General features: G+C 33.3%; 1 protein-coding gene across 2 annotated transcripts in view; it reads right to left on the reverse strand.

Annotated features, from left to right (window-relative positions):
* Nt5c (5' nucleotidase C) overlaps window positions 1-12,313 on the reverse strand; it is a 111,453-nt gene that overhangs the window by 18,865 nt on the left and 80,275 nt on the right. For both annotated transcript variants that reach the window (XM_075363140.1, XM_075363048.1), the window contains one exon: window positions 3,913-4,099. In XM_075363140.1, the coding sequence (XP_075219255.1) occupies window positions 3,913-4,099 (187 nt within the window). The remainder of the gene's footprint in view (window positions 1-3,912; window positions 4,100-12,313) is intronic.

Raw genomic sequence — 12,313 nt, forward strand, 5'->3', positions numbered from 1 at the left:
GCCCCAAATAATAAGTTAGTGAATCAAGTGATACAGAAGATTTAAGTAGTCCCGTTTGCAAGGTGGTCTACTACAAGACAGCAGAACCAATCAATTGTTTAAATTTATTTTTCTGAGACAAATTTTTTGGACAAAATTGGGCAAGAAACCCATCACTATGTTAAATCCGTGTTTTCTCTGCAGGTGTAACTAATTTTTGGGCACTATTTTTCATATGGAGAATATTAAAATGAATAGGCTCAGTGATTATTGGAAACAGTCACCACTTTTCAGTATACCTATATTTAGTAAATTGTGAGCAGATAACAGTTTTATTTATTGTTACAATGCCTCAATTTTTCATATAATGATGGCAATATTCAAAAAAGGTTATATAAAATTAAACCTGTCATTGATTATTACAGGTGATAGTGTTATATGAGTTACACATGTTTGAACATCATACAATATTCCTTGAATATTTACATTCCAGGACATTTATCTCACATCATATAACACTATTTCTGATGGTTAGCCATATGAACTTCAAAAAAGTCAAACATCATATGTAAGACTATATATTTTGATGTAAAATTTTCTGCTATTTTAATTAATGGGGCAAAAATAGGTCATTCTATTTGAAAAAAATTGTGTTAACCTTGAAATAATGGTCAAGGTCAAATCCAAGGTCACACCATGAGGGATCCACCCTCCAATCTGAGTAACTTTTGTTTAGGTCATTTTTTTTTGTTTTACGAGAGAAGTCTGGAGCAATTAAAATGAAATATTCTGATTATTTAAAAATGAATTTTACATTTCATATAATTTTTTTTCTTACTGAAACTTGTATGGATAATTTTAACTAAATGAAACCTATATATCACTGAATGTTATAAATATTTCTACCAACAAGGGTATTTTACAGTAAGTAATTAATCTTTGTCAAAATGTGTGTGTGTATGTGTGCAAGCGCATCATTGTAAGATTGTAAGAGCCCTGAAACTTTAGATCTGTCATTTTTACATCTGATGTAAAATAAATTACTGTAAAACACCCTTGGTAGTAGAATATTGATGCTGTTTAATGATTTAAAAGTTTCATTTAGTTAAAATTATATAAATAATCTTAAAAGTCAATCAGAATATATATATTAAATTTTTAAATTTAATATTTTTAATTTTTAAATCACATCTGAATAGAAATTGGGGAAAAGGTTATCAATCACAATGGAGAGTATGGAATAGTACATTGAAATTAAAATTTAGAAAACACATTAAATTTATCAAAACCAAGCATTTTATAAAACACTATTAGAAAGTAATATTTAGGGTATTCAAAGCAACAGTTCTGATTATGCACAAGACTGCTGATATACTTTTTAGAAGTAAACAATGATTATGCATACGTACATCAGAATAAACTTTAAGTTTATACAAGTAACAAACCTAAAAATCTACATAAACATTTTCAACTTTATTGCTAAATGTGATTCTAATTTCAGAGAGATCACACTTACGTTAAGTTAAACTCTGTACTACTGAAAATAATTATTTTAATAAGATTTCTGGGGACAGAAGTATCAATTGTTTTTAGTCTTATCATCAGTGAAATAATGTGGAAATGATTTGAAATTTCATAAGATAAGGTAAGGGCTGCATTTGATATACAAGGTGTGGTTCAAAAGTAAGGGCTGATCAGTAACAAAATGAGAAAAGTTGAAAAAATGAAAAATGGTTTCAAATACTTAATACTTTATTTTATTTTTCTACATAATCACAATTTTGTTTCAAACACTTCTGGTATCGTGAAACATGCTTTTTCAAACCCACTGTATAAAATTCTACTGCCTAGGATTTTAGCTACTTCTGCAACGAAATTTTCAACTCCTCACTTCCCTCAAATCATTGGGGATGCAAGCCAGTTTTTGATGAGTAAGAAATAAGTTTTTTTTTGGGGGGCAAAAAACATTTTTGAATTATCATTGCCCGGGTTAAAATAAAACCAAGAGCCTTTTTCTTGGATATTAAAATATTAGAAAAATATGGTTAAAATGGATGAAAACTATAATAATAATAGGAAGAAAAGGTAATCACTGGGCACGAGATCAGGACTGTAAGGGGGATGATAGAAAATCTCTCGTTTGAACTTTTGAGTTGTTTCTGTTGTGCATGCAGCTGTATGTGGATGTGTATTATTGTGAAGAACAATTCCTGATATCAGCATTCCCTGTCAGTCAGTTTTCAATGGCATGATGCAGTTTAGAACGTGTTTCACAACAGACTTGTGATGTAATATATGTTCCATATTCTATAAAATCAGTAAAAAGCACAACTTTTTGGTCCCAGAATACAGTTGCCAAGATTTTCCTTCGAGACTGGTTTGTTTGAATTTTTACAGTTTAAGTGAACTGGAATGACACCACTGCATGGATTGTTGTCTCATCTCAGTATTGACTATTCATTACCAGTGACAATATGGAAAAAATGTCTCCCTTGTGGTTAAAACGGTCAAGAAAAACACATGCAGATGTCATTCTGTGAACTTTGTGACCACTTGTCAACATATTTGGCACCAACCATGCACATAGTTTATGATAGCCTAGAATTTCAGTCTTTTTTTTTTTTTTTTTTTTTTTTTTTTTTTAGGGCGAAAAACGCTTGCGCGTTATCATCGCCCGGAATCTTTTATATTTATAAAAAATAAAAGGATTTAAAACTATTCTAAATGGAGAATAAAACTTACAACTAATATCACAGGTAAAAGCTAATATAAAATCAAGATTAAAAGAATTTTACAAAGTCCAAGATGGGTGTAAAGGGCCCATTCTTGGATAACTAAAAACTATAAATGGTCTAATATAAAACTTAAAACTAGGTTAAAAACTAAAATAACAAAATTAAGTAAAACTTAAAACTAACATTAATTATATAATTAAAACTAGGTTAAAAATAAAAATTAAAAAGGAGAAATAAAGCATAAAACTAACATTAATAAAATCTTACAATTTCAGTCTTGACTCTCAACAAAGTTATCTTTGAAACTTTTGAGAATTTTAAAGAAAGACTGCTTTTCGTAAAGCAATGGTTTCTCTCACTTTTGCATTCACATGTTCAATGAGATATCAGTCCAGAAACTAGGCCTGAAACTTCTTTGTTCATCATGACCATCTGAACAACATGGCTGCACTTTTCCTCCATTCATTGCGAGAGGCCCATATGTTTCTTACAATTGATGGTGAATTTCAGCCGCATTATGGTCCTCTTGCATTTAAAAATCGAATTGCTGGTCAAACTTCACAACTGGCAGGATTTGTTTTTATTGCATTCATTTTAATAGTGTCTCACAAAGGCAAACAACAATGAATTGATGGCATAATGTAGTAGTTACATGCCCAACAGACAATTTAAAGCTACTGTGTATGCGTAAACCAATCTGTGTTGCCAATCGCTGTTGATAACTCATTGGCCATTACTTTTGAACTGCACCTCATATTTTTCAATTATTTTATTTTATTTTTCACCTCACTTTCTACAATTATTTTAATGAATTAAGTTATTTGCATAATAAAAAATGTATAAACATATTTTTTCTAAGAATACAAACAGGCTTTCATGTTATTTAAATGATTCCTCAAAAGATTTAATTAAAAAAATTATATTTTAGAATGGTTTGTTACAGAATAATAGTTCACAGAGAAGTTTTCTTCTGAATAATTTCATAATTTTTAAATTTATAATTTGATTTTGTATGAAGTAATTACAAGGAGAAGAACTGATTATCTGTCTTATTCACCATCAATAACAAGTTCAGGTAATAATACTACAGCAGCAGCCTTGAAATAAGACTAACAAATTCACTTACATTAATCTTCCTTAGAGAGATGGTTTTCAACTACAAAGTTAAAGAAATAATTATGTGTTGCTTCAGTCTTACCTCAAAATAAATGTTTCCTTTCTCCAGTCTGGTAACTCTATCCCATAACTGAGTTTCACTTCTTTTGTCATAAAGTCTAATAGGTCGTGATTCATCAGTAAAGAACATCGGTTTACGAGCTTGAACAATAATAACATCAAAGAATATTTCCCAATCAGGACCAACAATCCACTGCATACCTTTGTTACTGCAATAAAAAAAAAATATAAAATGAATTTGTTTCATAAAATTTTATTAACATATCTGTTAAAAACAGAAGTAAACTATTCCACCAATAACCCGCCTTATATTTCACTTGCATAACAAAGAATATTTATAATCATGTTTACATGCAATTTCTAACTAATACATGCTACAAAAACAACAAAGGTTTGTATTACTCTTATCTCATTTTAAGGTTTATAGGCGGCTCTGTTGACATAAAATGATCTTACGTTATCACCATGTATTCATGTTTATAAACTGTTACATGTATCACCGATTTAGAATATAATAACAATAAATGTTTTTATCTACGTAGACATAAAACATAGTTGTGAAGGTTAATTCCTCTTCTTTAGAGGAATCTAATTTTAAACAACTATAAGTAGATAAAGAGCATGTGTTATGAGTATTATTGATGTCAGGCTCTAGTTATATGTTTTCTCATAGAGTTACCTCAATGGTGGGGCTGAACTTTTAATAAAATGTAGAAGTTTACTGCATAAATCTTCAAACAATATCACAAATTAATGCTAAGATTATTTCCTTCAATTTTATCTATGTTGCATTTTGTAGGATGTGTACTTGTAGGATTTCGTGTTTCAGTACTGCTTTAAAACATCACCTCGCAAGATTAGGTATTTTTAACTCTTTTGCAAAGCTTCACAAGTGCAATCATAAGTAATTTAATTTCCTGTGCCTACAGGCTTTTAAGCCACCATTAAATAGAGTTAAATAGAGTAGGTGATAATTTTTAGTGTTTTTATTGATCCTCATTCGATCTTAAACTTAGTCTTGCTCTATGTAGTCTCTCCAACACAGATTCTATATTTATAAGAATCCTTACTTTTACATTTGTTACATACCTGTTTGTTTTGCTTATGATACTTATAAAAAATAAATCTCTTTCCTACAGTTGGTATTTAACTTCCCTCCTGTACTTTTCCCTCCTTAACTTCTTTCCGGTAACCCATACTTCTGAACCATATGGGAATAATCGGCATGAAGCACATCATTCATAACATTTTTCACTAGGCACATCCCTCAATTTACACTAGTTTTCTTATACAGAAAACATTTCTTGTATTCTCTGCTCTTCTTCCTACCTCTCTACCAAAAATGAGTTTTCCTTGCATCTGTCAGATCATTACCCAAATATTTAAAATCTTTTACTAATTCAAGAATTTCTCCTTTATTGCAAAGGAATGTAGTGACCGCATTTCCTCATGGTTTTACTGTGGTAACTGTGGTAAGTAGCCTATCTGAAGCTCTGACTTTTCTTTTGTGCGCTCCAGTGTCTTTTCTTCTAGAAGGGAAATTATTCCTAACTTTAATATATGCACTATTCTCTCTAAAGACGTTTGTCTGCCTTTCAGGTAATTCCTTGAACTTTTCAATCTTTGCTACTTTAGACAACTTGATGACTAGAAGTGTTTATTTCATGTGTTTCTGACATCTTTTTCTGCTGGCAGTAAATGTAAAATGCAATTTGAACATTTTATTTTAAGTCTATAAATAATGAGGAATAAAGAGACTATGTACTTTGTATCTTTGCTTAAAACTATTTCTTCAGCTGAATGAAGAACCATTAATGCATTAAGTTTTGAAGTTAATCTTTTCTATGTTCTGTGCTGTGATAGAAACAAAATACCTCAAATTATATACTATCAGCAATACAAAAAGATTATTACATATTATCACCTTAATTTTTAGTAGTTTGTCACATTTGAGTACTTTTATCTACTCACATACTAATATCAATTGTCACTGCTGATGAAATAACTGTAGCAACATACAAGGTGTAGTCAAAAGGTGTATAATCTTGGCTCATGAAAACAAAAATTCTTAACCTGTTTAGTTCAATTACTTTTCTCCTTAAAATGTAACACATTTATCCCAGCAATGTTTCAATTTTAGATGCATTAAAGTCATTTTTAGTTAGCATCATAAGCTCTCTTTTGTCACATTTCTTTTGATCCCTTCTCTATCTTCAAATTTCTTTCCTTAAGTGAAATTTTAAAAGCAAAGATAGCTTTTTAGGAAAAGAGTAAAAAATTGAGGGAGTCTGGCAAGGAGCCTGCTGAAGTTATTCAATCCTGTTTTGCCAAGAATCTCTGGATAAGTTGTGATGCATGGGCTGCAATGTTGTCATGATGAATTTTCTAAGCACCATTTTCCCAAAGCTGTGATTCTCTTGCATCAAACAGTACCTCTTTATTAACAGTTTGTCTTTGAGGAGCATATTCTAGGTCTATCAGCATGACCTTCACGATTGCCTGGTTTTCTTTTGCCATGGAAACCTTTGAGTTTTCCAGTAAGATGTCTGTGCCTTTGTCTCAAGGTCATAGTCATACACCCATGTTTTATCTTCGGTTATTTTTTTCATAACATCAGCATCACTATTAGCATATTGCAGCATGACTTGTTCACGAGTGAGAAATTTGAGACAAATGTTTTTGCTACATGCCACTTCCTGAGATCTTCTGTTAAAATAGATTGCACAGAGTCAAAATTCATCTTTAAGTTTTCCAATTGTTATTTGTTGATCATTCTATCTGTTGAACTCACTTTATTTTTTTTGTTTTTTGCAGATCGAAGGTATTTATTTTTCCTGTTTAGCCTCTGGGAATCATTGTCAGGTATTACTTCAGAGGATGAATGGGGATGAATGAGGATGATATGTATGAGTGTAAGTGAAGTATAGTCTTGTACAGTCTCAGGTCGACATTACTGAAATGTGTGGTTAATTGAAACCCAATCACCAAAAAACACCAGTATCCACGATCTAGTATTCAAATCCATATAAAAGTAATGGCCATTACTAGGATTTGAATATTGGAAAAACTCGACTTCAAAATCAGCTGTTTTGCAAAGACGTGTTCACTACTACACCAACCCCATAGATGCAGATGGAAGGTCTACCAGAGCGCTTGTCACTTTAGACAGACATTTGGCCATTCTGAAAATGGCGATGCCCAATCTTAAATTTAAACACCCATCTTAAACACCCATACCTTGATCACCAAAAGCTGTCTGATTCTTCCTTACTGTCTCTACTTGCGTGTCATCTAGTTTCTAACAAAATTTAATGCAGATTCTCTGCTCAACCTGCTCTTGTCATTTTGAATGGCAATGAAAACTTGACAAGGACTATTTAAATATTTTACTTTCATGGATGCTAAGCAGTATTTTTCTGCAATGGCAGGAAAAATAGTAAATTATACACAATCAATATGAATCAAGGTCACATTCCCCAACAGTCCTCCTTTCATGCTACAAATAGTTAATAAAAATCCCTTTTGACTTGCCGAAAGGCACAGGTAGATTTCACCGGTGCTAAGTAGGGAATAAAAAAGATTTCCACCTTAAAGTTAAGAAAAACTTCAAATTTACTCAATATGGCAATAGTTGAATGTGAAAAAAGTTTCACATCTTCTTACAATTGGTCATCTCTTGCCGTAAGGGTTGGTCATGTCAAAACTTGTTTCAGACAAAAGTTTTATGTAATGTTTAGAGGACTAATGATCACTTTAAACTGATCTGATACTGTGCCTATTAAGGAAGGTATAATTTTTTTGTCTTCAAACCCCATTTTTTCCACTTCTTGGGCCAATGGTTAGTGATATCAAAAAACTTTGCTTAGATAAGCTTTAGGCCCTTATCCAAATAATAGTGGGAACTTCAAACGAATTCAATATTTTACTTAATAAGAAAGTTATAACGATACTTTTTTTTCGAAAAAGCCCCCCATTTCCATGGACCAATGTTGGCCGTTACAAACTCGACCGAAATTTTGGGACAGACGAGTTATTTTTAAGCAGCAATTTAAAAGTAATTAGAGCAAAATTACCTCCTCTATGAATCATGAGACCTTGCCGTTGGTGAGGGGGCTTGAGTGCTCAGGGATACAGAGTAGCTGGACCGAAGGTGCAACCATATCGGAGAGGTATCTGTTGAGAGCCAGACTAAGGAATGATTCCTGAAAGAGGGCAGCAGCTCTTTCAGTAGTTGTTAGGGGCGTGAGTCACAATGACTTAAACGGCCGTATCAACATCACTCAGTCCTCTGAGTACTGCGCAGCTGAAAGCAATGGAAAACTACAGCTGCTTTTTTTCCAAGAAAATGTGGCTCTCTGCATTTTCACATAGCAATAATGGAGGCGCCTTCCTTGGTAAAATATTCCGGAGGTAAAATAGTCCCCCGTTCGGATCTCCGGGTGGGGACTACTAAGGAAGGGGTCACCAGAAAATTAAAAAATAAAATTCTACGAGTCGGAGCGTGGAATGTTAGAAGCTTAAAAAAGGTTGGTAGGCTAGAAAATTTAAAAAGGGAAATGGATAGGGTGAATGTGGATATAGTAGGAATTAGTGAGGTTCGGTGGGAAGAGGAAGGCGACTTTTGGTCAGGTGATTTTAGAGTAATTAACTCAGCGTCAAATAATGGGCAGGCAGGAGTAGGTTTTGTGATGAACAAGAAGATAGGGAGGAGAGTGGAGTATTTCAAAACGCATAGCGATAGAATCATTGTAATAAGGATAAAATCAAAACCTAAACCGACAACGATTGTTAACGTTTATATGCCTACAAGCGCCCATGATGATGATGAGGTAGAGTGTGTATACGAAGAGATTGATGAAGCAATTAAACACGTAAAAGGAGATGAAAATTTAATAATAGTTGGAGATTGGAATGCAAGCATTGGAAAAGGCAAGGAAGGAAATATAGTGGGTGAATACGGGCTGGGCAAAAGGAATGAAAGAGGGGACCGACTTATAGAGTTTTGCACAAAGTATAATTTAGTAATTGCCAACACCCAATTTAAAAATCATAATAGAAGAATATACACTTGGTAAAAGCCAGGCGATACAGCAAGGTATCAGATAGATTATATCATGGTTAAGCAAAGATTTAGAAATCAACTCGTTGACTGCAAAACTTACCCTGGAGCAGACATTGATAGCGACCATAATTTGGTGATAATGAAATGTAGATTGGGGTTTAAAAACCTGAAGAAAAGTTGTCAGATGAATCGGTGGAATTTAGAGAAGCTTGAGGAAGAGGAGGTAAAGAAGATTTTTGAGGAGGACATCGCAAGAGGTCTGAGTAAAAAAGATAAGGTAGAAAATGTAGAAGAAGAATGGGAGAATGTTAAAAAGGAAATTCTTAAATCAGCAGAAGCAAACTTAGGCGGAATAAAGAGAACCGGTAGAAAACCTTGGGTTTCAGACGATATATTGCAGCTGATGGATGAACGTAGAAAATATAAGAATGCTAATGATGTAGAAAGTAAAAGGAACTATCGGCAATTAAGAAATGCTATAAATAGGAAGTGCAAACTGGCGAAAGAAGAGTGGATTAAAGAAAAGTGTTCAGAAGTGGAAAGAGAAATGAACATTGGTAAAATAGACGGAGCATACAGGAAAGTTAAGGAAAATTTTGGGGTACATAAATTAAAATCTAATAATGTGTTAAACAAAGATGGTACACCAATATATAATATGAAAGGTAAAGTCGATAGATGGGTGGAATATATTGAAGAGTTATACGGAGGAAATGAATTAGAAAATGGTGTTATAGGGGAAGAAGAGGAAGTTGAGGAGGATGAAATGGGGGAAACAATACTGAGATCTGAATTTAAGAGAGCATTAAAAGATTTAAATGGTAGAAAGGCTCCTGGAACAGACGGAATACCTGTAGAATTACTGCGCAGTGCAGGTGAGGAAGCGATTGATAGATTATACAAACTGGTGTGTAATATTTATGAAAAAGGGGAATTTCCGTCAGACTTCAAAAAAAGTGTTATAGTTATGATACCAAAGAAAGCAGGGGCAGATAAATGTGAAGAATATAGAACAATTAGTTTAACTAGTCATGCATCAAAAATCTTAACTAGAATTTTATACAGAAGAATTGAGAGGAGAGTGGAAGAAGTGTTAGGAGAAGACCAATTTGGTTTCAGGAAAAGTATAGGGACAAGGGAAGCAATTTTAGGCCTCAGATCAATAGTAGAAGGAAGATTAAAGAAAAACAAACCAACATACTTGGCGTTTATAGACCTAGAAAAGGCTTTCGATAACGTAGATTGGAATAAAATGTTCAGAATTTTAAAAAAATTAGGGTTCAAATACAGAGATAGAAGAACAATTGCTAACATGTACAGGAACCAAACAGCAACAATAACAATTGAAGAACATAAGAAAGAAGCCCTAATAAGAAAGGGAGTCCGACAAGGATGTTCCCTATCTCCGTTACTTTTTAATCTTTACATGGAACTAGCAGTTAATGATGTTAAAGAACAATTTAGATTCGGAGTAACAGTACAAGGTGAAAAGATAAAGATGCTACGATTTGCTGATGATATAGTAATTCTAGCCGAGAGTAAAAAGGATTTAGAAGAAACAATGAACGGCATAGATGAAGTCCTACGCAAGAACTATCGCATGAAAATAAACAAGAACAAAACAAAAGTAATGAAATGTAGTAGAAATAACAAAGATGGACCACTGAATGTGAAAATAGGAGGAGAAAAGATTATGGAGGTAGAAGAATTTTGTTATTTGGGAAGTAAAATTACTAAAGATGGATGAAGCAGGAGCGATATAAAATGCCGAATAGCACAAGCTAAACGAGCCTTCAGTAAGAAATATAATTTGTTTACATCAAAAATTAATTTAAATCTCAGGAAAAGATTTTTGAAAGTGTATGTTTGGAGTGTCGCTTTATATGGAAGTGAAACTTGGACAATCGGAGTATCTGAGAAGAAAAGATTAGAAGCTTTTGAAATGTGGTGCTATAGGAGAATGTTAAAAATCAGATGGGTGGATAAAGTGACAAATGAAGAGGTATTGCGGCAAATAGATGAAGAAAGAAGCATTTGGAAAAATATAGTTAAAAGAAGAGACAGACTTATAGGCCACATACTAAGGCATCCTGGAATAGTCGCTTTAATACTGGAAGGACAGATAGAAGGGAAAAATTGTGTAGGCAGGCCACGTTTGGAGTATGTAAAACAAATTGTTGGGGATGTAGGATGTAGAGGGTATACTGAAATGAAACGACTAGCACTAGATAGGGAATCTTGGAGAGCTGCATCAAACCAGTCAAATGACTGAAGACAAAAAAAAAAAAAAAAAAAAAAAGAGCAAAATTATTGCAGTATAGCAGTTATAGAGTCCATAAGAAAGTGAAATATATATATATATATATATGGCTTCAACGGCACATGCTACTTAATAACCTTGTAGTAGCCCTGAGAAGGACTGTTGCTGTTGTCGATTGGCTTCAACGGCTGGTAATTAATAACCTTATGATAGTCCTGAGAAGTCAGCAAATGACTTTGACAGCTCGTAATTCATAACCTTGTGGTGGCCCTGAAAAGGGCCATTTTTTGCGTTAGCTCTGAGAAGAGCCGTTGGGTCCAGAAGCTGTCTCCAGTGAAGTTGGGGAGTTCATTGGCTCATTCATTGAAATCAGACCAGGCTTCTCCTCAGCGGCAGTTGGGTCCCCATTACAGCATTGCAGTGGTGGCCCCCAGAGCCCCGCACTGACAGGTCGGCGTCAGTCATCCTTTAATGGCATGACCAAGGCGGTTTTGGGGTCTGAGGGTCTTAGGTAACTCTCTTATGAAATCTACCTAAATACGGTTGGATACTTTTTGATCACACCTCAAATATAAACTCACATTAATGCCATTGATAAAATAGAGGTGAAACAAACTACAATTGCAGTTTTGCTTTATATCACATACTTAACTGTTCAACTGGCACATTGTATTAAAAGCAAATAATAGCTTTGACTATGCCAACATCTTATATCAATATTAAAAGATTGCATTGTCCTAATGAAAGATATAAAATAATTCTTCGGCAACATTTTTTTAAGACAATTAGCAATGAAGTAAAACTAAAAATTTAAAACTTTTTTAAAAATTTTCTAATCTTTGAAAGCTTCTTGTTAATTACCACTGTTATCAGTATTTTTTTACCTACTAACCGGAGAAAATATGTTTGTAATGCATTGCTTCTCACAGAAAGGGGAACATTATTAGCATTTTATTGCTTAACACAATCTGTCACAATCTTTCTTACAATTGCATGTAAAGCATTGGAGGCACAAGTAGCAATAATCAGAGTGCTTTCTCTGAAATTAGTGATGTACATTTTTTGGTTATAAGAGTGCAAGGATAATTTGTAGGGCTCTAT

Source organism: Lycorma delicatula, chromosome 1 (genome assembly GCF_047948215.1).
Source record: "Lycorma delicatula isolate Av1 chromosome 1, ASM4794821v1, whole genome shotgun sequence".
NCBI classification, from domain to species: Eukaryota; Metazoa; Arthropoda; class Insecta; order Hemiptera; family Fulgoridae; genus Lycorma; species Lycorma delicatula.